Here is an 18308-nt window from a genome sequence, read left to right as displayed (position 1 = left end):
TACACAAATAAGAACAAAAACTTTATTTAAATTAACAAAAGCAGAACATATGGAGTGTAATTTTTTTATCTCTCTCATGGCTGTGCTCAGTACAGCTGACATTCAGAGCTAAACCAAAAGATTTTCTTGGAAGAATTAAGTTTAATTAATGATTATTCTTCAGTTTCACAGACCAACCCTGAGAGAACCAAAGACTTTTCACAAAAATGAAAAAAAAACCAGACATTTAGCCAGAGAAACTAATAAAATTTAATCAACTAATTACGTGGAAGGTCAAAAGAATCATTAAAAATGTTTTGATTTCTTTCTCAATCAGCAGAAATTCAAGGGGAAGACCTGCCCCAAAGCAATCAGGGTCGAGGCAAATGTCCTTCGTCTTCCACACACGCTTCTGCTTGTCATCCTTCACACCAATCAGAAACCAGTTCAAGGCAAAGTGCAACTATTTGGGGAAAAATTGTCCCCTTTGTTTCTGAGCAGCCTGTTACCAGTCAGACCTAAACTCTTTTTGCAATGGAACTCACTCACGCTCCAAATTTAAACACATCAAAAAGGAAAATAGAGATAGCTGAGGGACTTAATAAACTAGGCAAATGAGATGTTCTGAGAAAGGGAACTCAATGGATAGCCTCTGATTGCAATTAAAACCTCCAGTTTCTAGGCAGTCTAGCCTCCTTCAGTATCCAGGGTGGATAGAAGAGAGAGCGAGAAGAAAATGATCAGAGTAATTGATAATGATCCAAAAATACACAGATGGGAGGAAATCATTTTCCATATGCTGCATCATAGGGAGCCTTTTTTGTGTTACACCTGTTGGAAGTTTACAGGACCTAAAGAAAAGTCAGATTGATTTAATTAAAGCATTTCTCCATCAACAGATGTTACCTGAAACTCCAGAGGACATCCCCCCATTCTCTCATTTTATTTCAGCTCTTCAGCGGAATATTGCTTTTGATCTCCATGACCAGTTTCCCCCAAATTGATCATTGTCATTTCACAAATTAATGACATTAAATCTAAAGCTCCACTTAAATAATTATACGGCAGAATTATAATATAAAAAATGCTTCTACAGATTATTTGAGATTGCTTGTAAAGGCAGGAGGCATAAAATCTTAAAAATTTTGGAACAGAACAGTCAGTTTTATTGGATGAGTGTTTCATTGAGGTACCGTCATTGCTCTTCACACTTGAATGCTGATCCAGGTTACCGCATTACAGACGGCTGCAGCCACTTTGAATGCACCCGTCGAGCATTGGTGGCTTGTCTCTGCTGAGCCAGGAACGACTGTGATTGACCAGGACTCTGCGATCTTTCCTCTGACACCCTCTGGTGAAGGGCCATCCCCTGCAGAGTGACACATGCAGGATGAGAACAAACCCAACACACTTTCCCACAGTAATGTAGCAGGAGAGTTGGGCTGCAAACGATGGAGCAGAGATTTTTAAAGCGAACAGCACCAAAAGAACCACAAAATAAATTTTTCTACACCTCCTCCTAGTTTACCTTTGGACCCAAAGAACTGACTTGGAGCTCAGAGAACAGTACAGCAGCAGCCCTTCAAGTGAGTGTGTCCAAATCAAACTAAAATTCTGCTGCTTGCACTTGATAGCTATCCCTCCAATCCCTTCATATTCACGTGTTTCTTTGCTTCCATCACGACTCCTGGCAGCTGCTCCAGGCACCCATCAATAAGAAGAAATTTCCTGAACATTTTGTATAAGCCCCTTCCCGCCTTCTTAAATGTATGTCCTGTTATATGTGACGCTTACACCTGGGAAAAGGAATAGGATTCTCCACTCTTATCAATGCCTCTCATGGCTTTAATCACCTTTATCAGGTTTTCCCCCAGCCTCCGATGCTCCAGAGAAATCAACCCAGGTTTGTCTAATCTGCCTCTGATCCAGGCAACACCCTCGTAAATTCTTATGTACCCTTTCCTGTAATAGGGCTATCAGAATTTATTGTCTGATCAAGTCATGAAATTTGGTGTTTTGTAGCAGTGTCATTTGAAAACATATATATCCATCTTATGACATTATTATAAAAAATAAAATAATAATGTTATAGTCCACAAAAAGTAAGATTAGTGTCTTTAGTTCATTGATCATTCAAGAATCTGATGGGAATGGGGAAGAAGCCATCCTTGTGCTTGTCTTTAGGCTCCTGTACCTTTTCTCCCGATGGTAAGAGTTAAGAGGGGATGGCTTGGGGGGGGGGGGGGGGGGTGAGGGTCCTTGAGGATAGAGGCTGCTTTTTTAAGACACTGCCTCATGTAGATGTTCTCCACCCCCCTGGAGTCTGCAACCCCTTGTGACGGCTGCCAATCATTGGTGTCGCCATCTTGGCCCGCAGTCACGGAATTTTAAATGAAACTACCAGCGGTTCCTTTGATGGCCCGTTCAAGCCTTTGCGGAGCTAACGGCAGTTGACTGGGTGGTTAGACCCTGTGGGAACGCTTTATCTCTGCTCCTCGCTCCCTGTGGGTCCGCACCAGCAGTGCCACCTTTTATCTTAACAGATAAACCTATGCAATTTTGCCAAAATGCTTATCAATGTAGTTAGCCCTCGGGTTACATGAGACCTCTGCTCCCAAGAACGCCTGTAAACCAATTTCTCCAGCTGTCTGTAGGCACCCTTCTAACAAGTTTATGCAGAGATATGATAACTTTCATTTCATTGGACAATTACCTAATTAAACTCATGAAATATATTCTATATCTGGTCATTAATGAATACCAGGAAACATTTTATCATGCAAGGAACATTTGACAGCTCTTGGTCTGTATTCATTGGAATTTAGATTGAAACATTTTAAATGTTGAAAGGCATGGAAAAGAGTAGATGCAGAAAGGTTTCTCATGGTGGGAGAGTCTAGGACAAGGGGACAATTTCAGGAGTGAAGGGTGTAATTTAAAACAGAGATGTGAAGGAATTTCTTCAGCCAGAGGGTGGTAAATCTATGGAATTTGTTGTCACATGTGGTTATGGAAGTCAGGTCATTGGTGTATTTAAGACAGTGATTGGTAGGTTATTTTTTTGGGAAAATTTTATTTAAATCAATACATATATGGTAATTATAACAAATAATATCAAATCACAATATTACAGTTTACAAATTAAGAAAAAAACTACTAAAAATTACAAGAAAAATATCTATAAAAATTTAAAAATGAAATCCTCCCCTCCCCCAACCCTTAATAACCCCAATAACTAGAATCTAAAATCAAAAATATATAATGTAACTGTAATTTGGATCGCTTCAGATGACACTCAAGGATCACAAAATTTTTTTTTTCCCCAAAGACTATTTACTCATTTAGGGAAAACCACTGGTTTGGAGAATTCAAAAACAGATTGATAGGTTCTTGATTAACCAGGGCATCAAAGGTTATGGGAGAAGGCTGGGCAATGGGGCTCATGTTGAATGGTGGGGCAGACTTGATGGGCTGAATGGCCCATTTGAGCTCTTATAACTTATTATTGCTAGCTTGAAAAATACTTTAAATACATTTGGGAAAATTCGCTGAAAGTTGGACTTCCGTGTCAGGTCATTCATAATCTGGGGAGTGTTGAAAGACAGATATTGGACTAAATACAAATTACAGGAAAATTCCCATTATCAGAGATCATGAGTTAAGGGTGAAAGGGGAAAGTTTAATTTTTAAAAAATTAAGACATTCATGATGGGGAGCTTCTTCATACATAGTGGTGGGAGTGTGGAACAAGCTGCCAGCTGAGGTGGTGAATGCGGGCTCAATTTTAACATTTAAGAATTTGGACAGGTACATGGATGGGAGAGGTATGAAGGGGTTTGGACTGAGTGCAGGTCAGTGGGACTAGGCAGAATAATGGTTAGGCACAGACTGAAGAGGTCTGTTTCTGTGCTATAATGTTCTATTTCTATCTAGAATTTAAGCAACTGGCAGCCTCAAGTAATTGTCAAAAAAAATCATGGAAAATAAATAGGTTAAAAATATGAAAGTTAAAAATTGGTGGCTCCTAGCTGTCATTTCGTTAATCCATGCAACATGCAGTCTCAAGCAACAGGAAAATTCACTTAACTAGCTTCTACCAATCCCCATTTTCCGGTAGGGGTTTTTACTGTACAAGAGGCTTTGGAATACAGGATGGAATGAAAATTGAAGAATAGAAACTGATAGCCACTGGTTGAAAGAAAGGAGGTTTGAAACAAGACAGATCACTGTGAGTCAGTGCTACAGATAATGCTGCTTTCTCACAGATCCAGCGATGCAGACACGATCCTGATCTCTGTTGCCATTTGTGTGGAGTTTATATGTTCTCCCTGACTGCCCCAGTTCCTCCCATGTCCTAAAGATGCGTGGGTTGGTGGGTTAATTAGCTGCTGTAATTTGCCCCTTGTGTGTCAGTGAGTTGACGGTGAAGTGGGGAGAATGGAAACAAAGTTAGGATTGGAATAAATGCATAAAGAATGGTTGGTGACTGAAAGGGTTGTTTCCATGCTGTATGAAGCTGGTGTGCTGCTGGTGGGATTTATGTAAACCAACAAGATAAATGGTTTATTTCTGCATTGTACATTTTACATAATACATTTTAGTAGAATGTGTTTTGCTTTGAAGTGCAATGAAATTAAGAATGCAAAAGGATCCAAGTTTATGCATATTCATCCATTCAAGGCATTTGGGCCTTGGGAGACAGCATTGGCTATGGAGCCACACAGCAATGAAACAGGGCCTTTGGCCAGTGCTGGCCATCAACCACCCTAATGTAATAAAAACAAATCCCATTGAAGTTCTTTTGTTTCTTGACTAAAATTTGATTTTGGTCAAAGGTTATCATAGCATTTTAATCAAAAATTAATTAATTCTTTAAAATTGGACAAGGTTTATTTCAGAATAACTGGTCAAAGTTGAACTCTGAAGTGCAGCTTTACTCCCATCTAGTGGCTTCAATGGATAAATGAAAGGCTTCATTAAGGTGCGAGTTGGCACACGATTCCAATTTAAAGTTAAATGAAAGGCTTAGCAATATAGTTAGACATAGGATCAGAAATAGGCTATTCAGCCCATCAAGTCTGAATGTAGGGGAAAAAATCCTTACAAACAGTGCCAGATTAGAACTGGGGATGCCAGCGCTGTAACATTAAATGCACAGTTGCATTAAACATACCAATGAAATTTGGAAACAACTTCCATGGTTTACAAATCTTAAGGGGAAGAATAATATTACAGGCAACCATTTTATTAAAACTGTGGACTTACCATATTGTACCAGGCACTGATGATTAACTTCTCCTCTTGATCCCGCTGGGATTTGTTTTTTTCAAAATCATTCTGAGAAGAAACATAAAGTCACTTGAAAACAGCACCAGGGATAATGGTGCCCGGTTCCAGCCTGCCTCAGCACAGCTGTTACCTTCAAATTTGACCACATGAAAACACTTCTGGTGAAGCTCCCATAGCCAGACATCTAAAGTTCTGCTGCTTTCGCTCTAACTAGTATTAATTACCACACCACCACTCACACTCACTGAAATTCAATGTCATAACTAATAGCCACCTCAATCTTTGAAACCCCTCCATATCCTTGGCCCTCCCGGTCTCTAAAATCCCCTTAATTCTTAAAAGCTCTGAAGTATGCCGCCACCTGCAAATCTGACCTCCTGAATTTCTGTTTAAGCTCTTGGTTAAATTCAATGTTTTCTCATGGAATTAGTATTAAATAGTGTTTATTTACACTCCTGTGAAGCCCCCTCATCCATTTTACTCAGTTAAAGATGAGTAATTTCAAATTGTCAAATGTTGGATGACTAAAATAGAGCTTTTAGTTGAACATTAACAATCAAATGGAACCTCAGATCCACACCCCCTTTCATCAACATTCACACACACATACCCCACCGGCACTACACAGACATCACAAAAAAGATACATTTTCAGTACCTTTCCAAGCTGGTTCCAGCATTCCGCTCTCAGAAATCTGCTATGTGGCAAAAAATCCACATGAAGGACCATTCATGCTTTTTCACATTCATCTTCTCACTCTTTCATTACCCTCTTCCCTCTTTCAATCCTCTCCGCTATCTGAAAGGGCTGTGACCAGGAACATTAAAGCACCAGTCCTGTCCCTCTTTCCTTCACAGCTGCAACACTATATTTCTGTGTGTTAATGACCATGCAACTCTCCAATACTAGTGCTTAAAGCCACACCTCTAATAATTGAATCTTAACCTCCTTCTCATGCAACTGATTTTTCAAGGCTTGAACTTCTGGAGCAGTTGTTGAAGTTTGTTTAGGATCAAGAGTTTGAATCACCTGGGAAAAGAAAAAATTTGGAGTCAGATGGTTAAAGTTCTGTATCGGTAAATACTCAAAAGGCATTTCAATTAAATTTTATTACTTTACCACTTTCCCTGGATACTTGAATCTGCCAAAAAATGTTTAGAAACTTAGATTCTAGATCTTTTTTTCCTGAAGTACCTTGGCTTCAATTGTACAATAAGCTTTGAGTTACAAGCTAAAAAGCAAACAGATTCTTAAATTTTATCAAGATACTTTGTAAAATTGTAAATCTACTTTTGGTCCAGAAGGTAATTGAGTATGAAGGGATAGTCACACAAGACTTACTGTCCGTGCCTTCTCCAAATACTTCTTGTAGCGCTCCTCCATAGCTTTCATATCTTCATCTTTCTTCTTCAAAACCTCTTGCAGCTCATCAATCTTACGGGCTGCTGCAAATCGAAAATAGACAGGTCGTTGAAAGCTTTGAGTGCATCGATGGACTGAAGTTCAGAAGTGGGGGGCGGATACAGTTTGCACAGCAGAGTGCAATTGACCAAAGTGACTAAATTACACAAATGATTATAACACAGAAGGTGGAAATTTGGCCAAGGGCTTCTGTTTGGGCAACTCTCACTTCCTGCCAATTCAGCCCTTTCAGAAATGTTCTCAATGTCACTGTGAATGCAACAATTAAATCTGCCTCCTTTACTTTCCAAATCTTAAGCAATTGCTGTGTAGAATTTTTTTTCCTTAGATCACTTTTGCTTTTGTTGCCATTCCCTATTATTCAATATCCCCAAAGTCTTAAACTCTGCCCACTTGGCCTAGAGCCTTTCTGAACTTTAATACCTCTTTCAGACCCCTTGTAATCTCTCAAAAGGACAAACTGTCCAATCTTCTCCAGTCTATCCACCCTTGCCCCAGATTCATTTTAATAAATAATTTCGCCCCACCCCTAGCCAAAGCATTGCTTTATAAAGGTTCATCGTGACTTCTCTGTCCTTTTATCCACAAGCCTGCATACTATTTTTAAACCACTTTCTCATTCAGTTGTGAACAGCTGGTCCACGATCATCTCACTAATATCCAACTTACTAAAGGAGTCAGACAGATGGGAACTCACAATTTAAGCTTCAGTCCAATATTGCCAAATTGAAAGTGATAAAGAGTCTGAGATTTTTAAAGTAATCACTGCACCATTTGCAGAGGAATTAGGATAATCTCCTCCTTATCAGTTCCAAACAAAACTGATCAACTGCTCAAGCCACTCCAGTTGGGTCACTTTTGTACTAAAAGACTCCTGCATTACCCCAGGTAATAAACTATCTCAAAGTGCAAAGGGTTTTTTTTAAACAAAGGATAAGTAGATCCTCCCACTTACTGTAGTTGTCAACTGTGGGCTCAAGGTCATCAATATATTCTCTTTTTTTCTGCAGCTCAGTGTGGGCCTCGTGCAGTTTCTCTCTGTAACAATGGAAAGAACTCAACAATGGGGAGAAACAATTTTCTTAATCAGTTTGGGAAAATAAGCAAAGCTAATTTTATCAAGACAGTTATCAGCACAATTTGAATATCAATGATTTTACGAAAAGCACAAGGGAAATACAAGTTTGTTATTTCTCAGCTGGAAAAGTGGCTCTACTTCCTTTATATAGGAATAAAGCATGGAAAGGATTAACACTTTCATCACAATTTATAATTTAATGCACAGGCAAATGAACCTGCATCAGAAAAATAGGTCTGACTCTAGGAATCAGCAGCTTTGAGCATTCTTTGTCATCTGCCATCGTACCTAATACCATGGTGCCCAGCTCCACCAACCCAAGTTGCATCCTGATCTCTGGTGCCATTTGTGCCTTGGGTCCACATGAGCTTTCTCTGGGCACTCTGACTACTTCACATGGATGTGCAGGTTGGTAGAATCTGGGGGAGGGGAGTGGTTGGGAGAAGTAACTGGGAATTAATCAGAGATTGATAGGTATCTGAATAGTCAGGGTATCAAAGGTTATGAGGAGAAGGCAGGGGAACAAGGCTGATTGGGAAATTAGATCTGCTCATGATGGAATGGTGGAGTGGACTCGATGAGCCAAATGGCCACCTTCTGCTCCCATAATCTTATGGTCTTATGGAATGTGGGGAGAATAAAATGGAATGGTGTAAATGGGTGCTTAACAATCCACGTGGACCCTATGGATCAAAAAGTCTGGTTCTGTGCCACGCGACACTGTGACTAGCATTCCTTTCAGGTGAATAGGAGGTAGTATGTCTTAACAAAATTAAACTGCCCAGTGCCTTGTGGAATTAAATATTTAAGGCAGGCAGATTGAAATTAAAAATTCTACAGAAGATTGATGATGCAAAATTTAGAGAAGCAGCACAGACAAAGATCAACATGGGCCACAAGCAGAGGAAAGCACTGCTTTTCGCCATCTTTCTGGGCTTTTCCAATCAGTTGATTTATTGGCCTTGGTCAGATTCCTTGCCTCCCGACTTTGATGCAGTCAGTGGGAGTTCAACCCCACCGCAAACAACTCGTTCCTCAACGTAATAAGATAAAGCTTTGTATGAAAACATGCTACACTTTTTCCATAAGTCTTACACGAGGGAGGGAAAAACAGAAAGCAGTATAGATTAATGGTGTTGGGTGATGATTTTGGTCAAGGACAGCCAGGGTTCAGGGAAGAAGCAAAATAAAATTCATTGATTTATCTGGAAGAACATTAGCGGGAAGAAATGACCAGCCTAGCACAACCATTCTTAACAGGGGCCACAACACATTTAAGGGATGCCCGGACTGAAATCCTAAAATATTTTTTAATGTAGATGGTAGGAGAGAAGTACCAAAGAAACCGACTAAACTTGATTGCTTTACAGGGAAGAGGACCCATAAACTTTGAGCAGTCCACAGGAGCCAAAAAGGTTGAGAATGGCTGGTCTAGACTGTTTAATATCTTTATGAATATCAAGCATATGAGACGTTTCCATCCATGAAGCAGGTGGGTTAATTCTCCATTATTAACCACAAACTGTGCCCCACTAAAGCCACTGGTTACTGATGCTCCGCTTTTGCTGTCAAATTAATGAACTAGTTCCTCCATAAAACTACTTTCCAAATGCTTGGCATAACTGAAGCAATTGCAACCAAATGTTCTGGTATCAGAACCAGAATTTATTGTCACGAAATTTGGTGTTATGTGGCAGCACCATAACTCAGTATACACCACCTTACAACAATAAATTTAAAAAATGCATGAAAAGTAAGGCTGTGTTGGTGGTTCATTGATTATTCAGGAAACTAATGGTGGTGGGGAAGATGTCTTGGTGCCGTTGAGTCTTTAGGCTCCTGTACCTTTTTTCCCGATGGTAGCAGAGTGAAGAGGGCCCGGCCTGGGTGCAGGGAGTCCTTGAGGATAGAGGCTGATTTTTAAAGACATCGCCTCATGTCCATGTCCTCGATGGAGTGAAGTCTGGTGCCTGTGATATCACAGGCCCAGAGAACAATCTTCTGGAGTTTATTCTTGTCCTGAGAGTTGGCACCTCCATACTAGACAGTAATGCATCCAGCCAGAATTCTCTCTACTGTACACCTGTAGAAGTTTGAGAGTCTTTGGTGACATACCGAATCTGCTCAAACACCGCAAGAAGTATAGTTGCTGGTGAGCCCTCTTTGTGACTGCATCAACATGGAGGCTCCAGGACAGATCCTCAGATATGTTGACATCCTGGAATCTGAAGTTCTTGACCCTTTCCATTATTGAGTCCTTGATGAGTTCCCCTGACTTCCTCCTGAAGTTCACAATCATCTCTTTGGTTTTGCTAGCATTGAGCACAAGGTTGTTTGCGTGACACCACTCAATGAGCTGATTGATCTCCCTCCTGCACACGTCCTTATTGCCATTTGTGATTCTGCTGACAACTGCAGTGCCATCGGCAAATCTGTAGATGGTGCCTGGCCACAAAGTCATGGCGTATAATGAGTAGAGCAGTGGACTAAGCACACATTCTTGGCGCCTGTGTTGATGATGAGTAAGGAGGAGACATTTCCAATTTGTACTGACTGTGGTCTTCCGATGAGGAAGTCAAGGATCCAATTGCAGAGGGGGTACAGTGGCCTAGAGTTTATAGCTTCTTGACCAGCACTAAGCGAATAATGGTACTGAAGGTCGAGCTGTAGTCGATGAAGAGCAGCCGTATGTATGAGTTGCTGTTTTCTAGGTGATCCAGCGTTGAGTGGAGATTAGCGATATTGCATCTTCTGTGGAGCAATTGTGACGATAGGCGACTTGCAGGAGGTCCAGACCTTTGTTAGGTACATGTTAATTCTGGCCATGACCAGCCTCTCAAAGCATTTCATCACAGTAGAAGTTGGTGCTACTGGGTGGTAGTTGTTGAGGCAGCCCACACTGCTCTTGGGTACTGGGATAATTGATGCCCTTTTGAAGAAAGTGGGAACCTCTGACTGCAACAATGAGAGGCTGAAAATGTCCGTGAACATCTGGCTTGTTGGTTGGCGCAGATTTTCAGTATCCTGCCAGGTATGCCTTGCAAGAGTTCACCCTCTTGAATGATGTTCTGATGTCATCCTCGGAGACAGATTTCACAGGGTCCTCAGCCTTTGCAGGGATTCTAGTAGGCACTGTTTGGTTATCCTACTCAGAGCAGGTGTTCAGCTATCTATGGTGTTTCCCCTTGCAATGTCGGCTGTAATGCTCTGCATACCCTGCCCTAGCTGGCTTGTATCTGTCTCTAACTTCCTCTGGAATTGCCACTTTGCTTCAGAGGTAGTCTTCTGCAGGTCGTACCTGGACCTTGTAAATATCTAGATCCACAGCCTTAAATGCCCTCGAGGTTGCGAATCCATTATTCATCCAAGGTTTCTGGTTACGGTATTATCACAGTCAACCGTGTCAGCCTGCAGCTGACGTGGACATTTACCCCTCCATAAATCTTCGTCCGCGAAGCCAAGCCAAAGAAAGTAGTTCCCAAGAGGAGGGCACCAAGGGAAACAACCTTGTAAAATTATGGTGCAAAATGTATATTGTTAGGTTTAACTTTAAAGACTTCAGTAACAATAGGTTAGCACAAATATTTGTTTCCAAATTTTATCTCCAGATAAATTACCAAAAATATGAAAGATTTATTTTCTACTTACAAGTGTTCATCCAATTTCCGTTTCAGCAAATTAGACTGCAAGAAAAAACAAGGGGGAGGGGAAGGAAAATAAAGTAAAAACTACCAAAGGAAAATGCAGATCTTCTGTTAATCAAACTTCCACTAAAATAATTCAAACTCACAAAAGTTAATCACAAAGAAATGGTATCATGATGCAAAGGATCTCAACACAGCAAAGTTTCATGCCCCTGGCCCCAAATCTAGAGTCCTTCACTGGGCCATCAAACTGTGTTTCCATTTGAACATAGATTTTAGTCAGAATCAGGAGGACCCACTCAAATGGCGATTTTTGTGGAGTTTGCTGGAAGTCACAAATGGCTTTCTGTAGTGGACATAACTCAAGAAGCAATTGAAAGAGACCTGACCCAACCCTCTAGTTCCCACTGTTTCAAAATCAAACCTAATTACAGTCCATGCAAACTTCCTTGTCTTTCAACACAACTTTTCTTCCATAAATTATAAGGCTTTAGGCCCAAATTTAATGTCATGTGACACCCCAAAACTGCAGGAAATCAGCACTGCAAGGTCTAATTTCTTCACTTTGGTTTTCAAGTTAAAATTAAAGAATACAGACTGAAAACCTGTCATGGGAAATCCTTGGCAATTAGGAGAATAATAAACATAGAACAACACAGCACAGTACAGGGCCTTCAGCCCTCAGTGTTGTGCTGACCTATGTATTCCCTCTTAAACCCTTCCTACCCATAACCCTCTATTTTTCTTTCATCCATGTGTCTGTTTAAGAGTCTCTTAAATGCCACCAATGTTTCAGCCTCCACTACCATTCTTGGCAAGGCATTCCAGGCACCCAAAACTCTCTGTGTAAGAAAAAAAACTTACCCCTGAAGTCTCCCTTAAACTTCCTTCCCTTAACTTTGTACAGATGTTCTATGGTGTTTGCTGATCCTGCCCTGGGTTACAGGCACTGGCTGTCCACCCTATTTATGCCTCTCAATCTTCTAGACCTCTATTAAGTCTCCTCTCATCCTCTACACTCCAAAGTGAAAAGTCCCAGCTCTGCTAACCTTGCCTCATAAGACTTGTTTCCCAATCCACGCAACATCCTGGTAAATCTCCCCTTTCCATAGCTTCTACATCCTTCCTGTAAACAGGTGACCAGAACTGAACACAATACTCTCTAAGTGTGGTCTTACCAGAGATTTGCAGAGTTGCAACATGACCTCTCGACTCCTGAACTCAAACCCCCATTAATGATGAAGTCCAGAATCCCATAGGCCTTCTTAACTATTGTATTAACCTGTGCGGTGACCTTGAGTGTTGTATGAATTTGAACCCCAAGGTCTCTCTGTTCATCCACACTGTTAAGTAACCATTAACCCTGTACTCAGCCTTCTGGTTTGTCCTTTCAAAATGCATCACCTCACACTTATCCAGATTGAAATCCAAGTGCCACTTTTCTGCCCAACTCTGCATCCTGTCTATAATCTCTTGTAACCTTTGACAACCTTTAGCTTCATCCACAACTCCTCTAACATTTGCGTCAACTGCAAAGTTACTGACCCGTCCTTCCACCATCCGGGCCATTTATAAAAATCACAAAGAGCAGGGGGTCCGAGAAGAGATCCCTGCGGCCCCTCCACTAGTCACCGACCTCCAGGGAGAATACTTTCCTTCCACTATTACTCTCTGCTTTCTTCCTACAAGCCAATTTTTTTTTATCCACCATCACAATTTGACAAGGGCACTACAAAATTTCAGTAAAATGGCATTACTTATTCCCAATTCCTCGGTCAATAAAAGACAAATACAAATTCTTACTTTGAGAACTGCAGATGCTGGAATCTTGAGCAAACGTAGCTACAAGAACATGAAGTCTGGCAGCATCCATGGAGAGAAATGGATAGTCAATGTTTCATTTTGTACAAATTTAAGCGAATTCAACATAAAACACCCAATTACAACCCAATAGGACTTCAAACATGCTTAATTGGTTGTCGAATACTTTGGGTTGCTCAGAGGTACTATAAATCCAAGATTTTCCCATTTCAGTGGAGATTTGAACTATCCCGTAGAGGGATATTCCTAATTATCATATTAACCCTTTCCTAGTTGTTCATTGCCAATTCTATTTAACCATTTTATCATGCTCATTTTGCTATGAACTTCAACAATAGTTACATGTCCCAGAGGATTTTGTTACCTAGGTACAGTAAAACCTGCCATCTAGAATTCAAGCAACAGGCAGCCTCAAGCAACCAGCAAACAAAAACAACCCCAGAAATTTAAAATTGGCCTGCCTCGCCATTACTTTGCCAATCACGCAACACCCAGACTCAAGCAACCATAAAATTCACTTATCTGGCACCCACCAATTCTCGTAGGCGCCAGATACCAGGGGCTTTAATGGTCCTACGTCTAATATACCCTGACCTCTTCGTTTCTGTGGATTCCTCTGCAAGACTGACCAGAGGATTAATTTCTCTGTACAACCTGAAAAAAATAACTCTGCGCTATCCTCTTTTAATGTTATGTCTACAACAGACCATTAGATATTCCAAATATTTGAAGAAGATCTCAATGGGCCCAGTGAAAGTTTGGTGACCACCTGATTTTTCTATCAACCAAAAGTGAATGGAATCCATAAGCTTCAACCCTTTGAAAAGTAACAGGTCTGCATTTTCAAAACTTTTCTCTGTATATTTGCAGTTCATTAAACAAGGTCCATGATGTTAGTCCACAGCATTTTTTTAATTAAAAAAAAAAGGTTGCTTTGTGTTTAACACTTAGAATTGATAACTTCATTGTGATAGTTTCTTTTAATTGAAAACCATAGGTTTCCTCTAGTTCCCAATAAAGAGGACAAAAGAATTCAGAATACTGAAAAGGCCAGTGACATCGAACTAGGGGCAGAAAGCCCACAGATTACAAGAGGAAGACTGAAAGTGGAAAATTCCTTGGCTTAAAGATCCTGGGAAGTATAGTGCAGAAGACGGGCAATTTGTAATTGGTTCTCGAAATACATCTGTGAAGTGGCACAAGTGGCATTATAATGCCACCTGATAATCGTGTCCTTAATCTTCAGTGGAAAAAAAACACACTCTACAAAGGGTTGAAGGAGATTCAAATCCAAAAACAGAGGGAACTACCTCAGCGTGAATATTTATCCTTTGAAAATTAAAAAAAGTGATTTGACAGCAGTAATTAAAAATCTGTAGTTATTTTACAGGGTCCTGTGCAATTTTCCTATTGATCTGATTTTCCATAAACTCTAACTGCTGATATACTTACAATGGCCTATTGTAGGTGGGAACACACAGAAGGGAAGAGAAAAAAGACACATTAGACATTTAGAAACTAAAATTAATCCACTTTAGTCAGTGTTACATTTTACATTGAACCTGCCTCATTAATAAAGTTGCAGCTTATAAAATATGACATTGCTACCCAGTGAGCAAAATTAAATTCGGCGTAGAAGCTCCATTTATAACTGCACTTCTTGAAGTTCCCTCGATACCCGAATGCAGAATTCAGAATCTGTTCTACTTTACCTGATCCCTCTTCACAAACCGTATATGACACCATTGTCATGGTGAATGAGCAACTCCCCTGCAATTCAAGCAGGGTGCTTACAGTGTTATGACTGAGAGTGCAGAATTTATTAAAATATCCTCCAGACAATTCATTTTACTGGGGAAAATATGCCACTTTTACTGAGGAGCTGCTATTTTTTTTTTTAACTTCTCTTTAAATGGGTCCTTTGTAAAATGGTGTTCTTTGCTATAATTGACTGCTGTCAGTCATACACTCCACCCTTCCTCCAACTCAATGGTTACAGTCATTTTGTCCATTTTAAGCAATGAAATTTTTATTAACAAGAACACAAGAGGGCAGGCCATTTGCCCCTTGCACCTGGCTTGCAATCCAATCAATCATGTCTGACCTTTTATTCTACTGCTGTTCTTCGACATTAATCATTTTGCTTCATTCTCTTAATATAAAAAAAAACTTATATCCACATTTTGAAAATGTTGAACAATCAAGTCTTCATGGGCATCAGGGTGTAAAATATTCACTACCAACCGGATAAAGGAGTTTCTCCACAACACAGCACTGAAGACCAAACAGACATCTTATTTTAAGATTGCAAACTCTGTTTCTGGACACTCAGCTGGAGAAACATAAATTCTGCATCTAACTTGTCAACTTCCGAAACACAAAATGCTTACAACGAGCACACTTCTCATTTGTCCAAACTCAAAAGAGGAAAGTCCCAGTTTGCTTAATTTCTCCTCACACAACAAACTTTCCATTATAAGAAACAAAGGCACGAGTGGGTGAGCCAGCTTCTCAAGTCTGCTTTACCGTTTAGTAAGACCATGAACAACTTGATCTTAGCCTCTATTCCCTTTTCAGCTCTTTACCCATGCACCTCACTTCCCAAGCAGTTTAAATATCTACCTTGAATATATTTGACCACTGCAACTGCTTTGGAGTAGAGTATTCCAAAGATTCTGTACCCAGAGAAGAAGAATTTCTCATCATTCAAAATGAACGGCCCTTTATGTGAAACTACTCTTAGTTGTAGCTTCCTAAAGAAGGTGAAACCTACTTTCAGGATCTAGTCTGTCAATTCACCTCAGGTTCTTATATCTTCCAATAAGATTGGGTGGGGAAAAGATATGTGGTGCTGGCAGAGCTAATAATGGCAACACTGCTGCTGGTGTTGTCCTGAGAGACCTGGGAGCAGAGACAGTGCTGGTCAACAGGTTCCTACTCAGTCCTCATGCCAACTTCTCCGCACAGGCTTTAAACGACCTGTTAAAGGAGTCGTCGACAGAATTTTATTTTGTTCAGCATCATAAAGGTGCTTTCCCAAGATGGAGGTGTCTGCATGGCCAGAGTTCCATGAGAGACTATAGATACCGGTAGAGTAGCGAACCGGCTCAGGACACTAGTAATGGGGAGAACACCCCTGTTGAGCAACACATGGGAGATGACCCTACTGGGAAACTGATCACGGCAGTGGACCAGCGAGTGGCTCAGCTACTGAAGGACCTACACTGGCTACTGGAAACTGGCTCATGTGAACCAGGTATTGAAAACAGGTATTCAAGAGGGTGCTGAGGGCAAGAAGGGTCCCGAAGGGCCTCAGGCACTGAAGGCTTCCTGAACGTATTTGGATCTGGAGCTTAGGTTGTGGATGGTTTGAACTGGAGTCTGTGCAGCTGCAGAGGCGGCAGGAGTGCTGGAGGCAAATCCACGGACACTCAGCATCGACAAAGGAACTTTTTTTTCTTCTCTTTCTCTTATTGTTAGGGGGTGCTGGACAATGCTCATGGCGACTCTTTGTTTGCCCTTACGGTAGGCAAAAGTTGAAGCACATCATGTACATTACATTTTTATGTATTATTACATGACAATGAAAGGAACCTTAAACTGCTTTGCTGAACACCTATGCTCTGTTTGTGGTTCTAAACTTGAGCTTTCTTTTGCCATTAAACACTATGCTGGAGAAACTCAGCAGGTCAAATAGTGTCCTTTATATAACAAAGATACAGAACCATCATTTTGGGTTTAAGCCCCTCATCAAGCTATGAGCAAAATGTAATGGGAGAGGGGCATGGGGAGGAGCACGGTCCCACAGGCAGGAGATAATAGGTGGATAAGGGAGGGAGGATATGCCAGCAAGCGGGGGAGAAGAGGTGGATCTGTGAATAGAGAGGGAATGAGTGGAGAGCTGGAAGAAAGAAGTCAAATGGAAAGAGGAGGGAGGGAGAATGGAAAGTAGGCTAGCAGAAAACAGAGAAGCCAATGTTAATGCCATTCAGTTAGAGAATGGCCAAACAGAAAAATCAAGTACTGTTCCTCCAATTTAAGGGTGGTCTTAGTGGGATACTACAAGGCCATGGACAGATGTGGGCACAGAATTAAAGCAGTTGTTCACTAGGAGTTGCTTGTCACTGATGCGGACAGAGTGAAGGTGCACAGTGAGCCGACCTCCCAGACAGCACCCAGTCTCGCTGGTGTAGGAGTCTCAGTGAGAGCACCAAATGCAGTAGCTAACTTCCGCGGATACATAAGTGAAGTGTTGCTTCACTTGAAAGGATTGTTTTAGGCTCCAAATGGTGAAGAGCGAGGAAGTGTGGGTGCAAGTGTGACACTACCTGTGGCCACAAGGGAGGGTGCTGGGGGTGGGGGGGGGGGTGTGAAATAGGTGGGGAGGGATGAGTCATGGAGGGAATGGTCCCTATGGAAGGCGGAGAGGGGAAAATGTGTCTAGTGATAGGATCCTGTTGTAGGTGGTGGAAAGAATGGAGGATAATATGTTGGATACGGAGGCTAGTAGGGTGTTTGGCAAGGACACGGGGAATCCTGTGTTTGTTATGTCTGGGGGCAGAGGGGGTCAGGGTAGATGAGCGGGAAATGGAGGAGAAACGGGTAAGGGCTGAGTTGATGGTGATGGTGGTGAAGCCAAACATTTCAGATGATCTGGACTGGAAGATCTCATCTTGGGAACAGATGCAGCAAAGACGGAGAAATTGCAAGAAGGGAACAGAATCCTTGCAGGGAACTGGGTGTGAAGAAGTGTAGTCGAGGTAAATGTTTGAGTTGGTGAGTTTGTAAAATATGTTGGTAGAAAGCTTGTCTCCTGAGATTAAGGCAGAGAAATCAAGAAAGGGGAGAACGATGCTGGAGATGGACCAGGTGAATTTAAGATCGGAGTGGAAGCTGGCAACAAAGTGAATGAGACAACCCCAATGTAGTTGGCAATAGAGCGGAGGAAGACTTTAGGGTCATTGCCTATGTAGGCTTACAGCATGGATTGCTCCACAAAACCCACAAGAAGCAGGTATAGCTGGGCTCAAGCCCAAAACATTGGTTATGTATCTTTATCTTTGCTACATAAAGTC

At 41.2% G+C, this 18308-nt stretch overlaps 1 protein-coding gene across 3 annotated transcripts in view; it reads right to left on the bottom strand.

Annotated features, from left to right (window-relative positions):
* hook2 (hook microtubule-tethering protein 2) overlaps positions 1-18308 on the bottom strand; it is a 56059-nt gene continuing 37751 nt past the window's right edge. For all 3 annotated transcript variants that reach the window (XM_069927141.1, XM_069927140.1, XM_069927142.1), the window contains 6 exons: positions 11417-11451; positions 7646-7728; positions 6610-6713; positions 6193-6297; positions 5245-5316; positions 1-1348 (listed from right to left, as the gene is read on the bottom strand). In XM_069927141.1, the coding sequence (XP_069783242.1) occupies positions 1208-1348; positions 5245-5316; positions 6193-6297; positions 6610-6713; positions 7646-7728; positions 11417-11451 (540 nt within the window). In that variant the 3' untranslated portion in view covers positions 1-1207. The remainder of the gene's footprint in view (positions 1349-5244; positions 5317-6192; positions 6298-6609; positions 6714-7645; positions 7729-11416; positions 11452-18308) is intronic.

The sequence above is a fragment of the Narcine bancroftii genome, chromosome 3 (genome assembly GCF_036971445.1).
Source record: "Narcine bancroftii isolate sNarBan1 chromosome 3, sNarBan1.hap1, whole genome shotgun sequence".
Lineage (NCBI taxonomy): Eukaryota > Metazoa > Chordata > Chondrichthyes > Torpediniformes > Narcinidae > Narcine > Narcine bancroftii.
The sequence above is the reverse complement of the archived record's forward strand: the minus strand, read 5'-3'. Positions and strand labels throughout refer to the sequence as shown.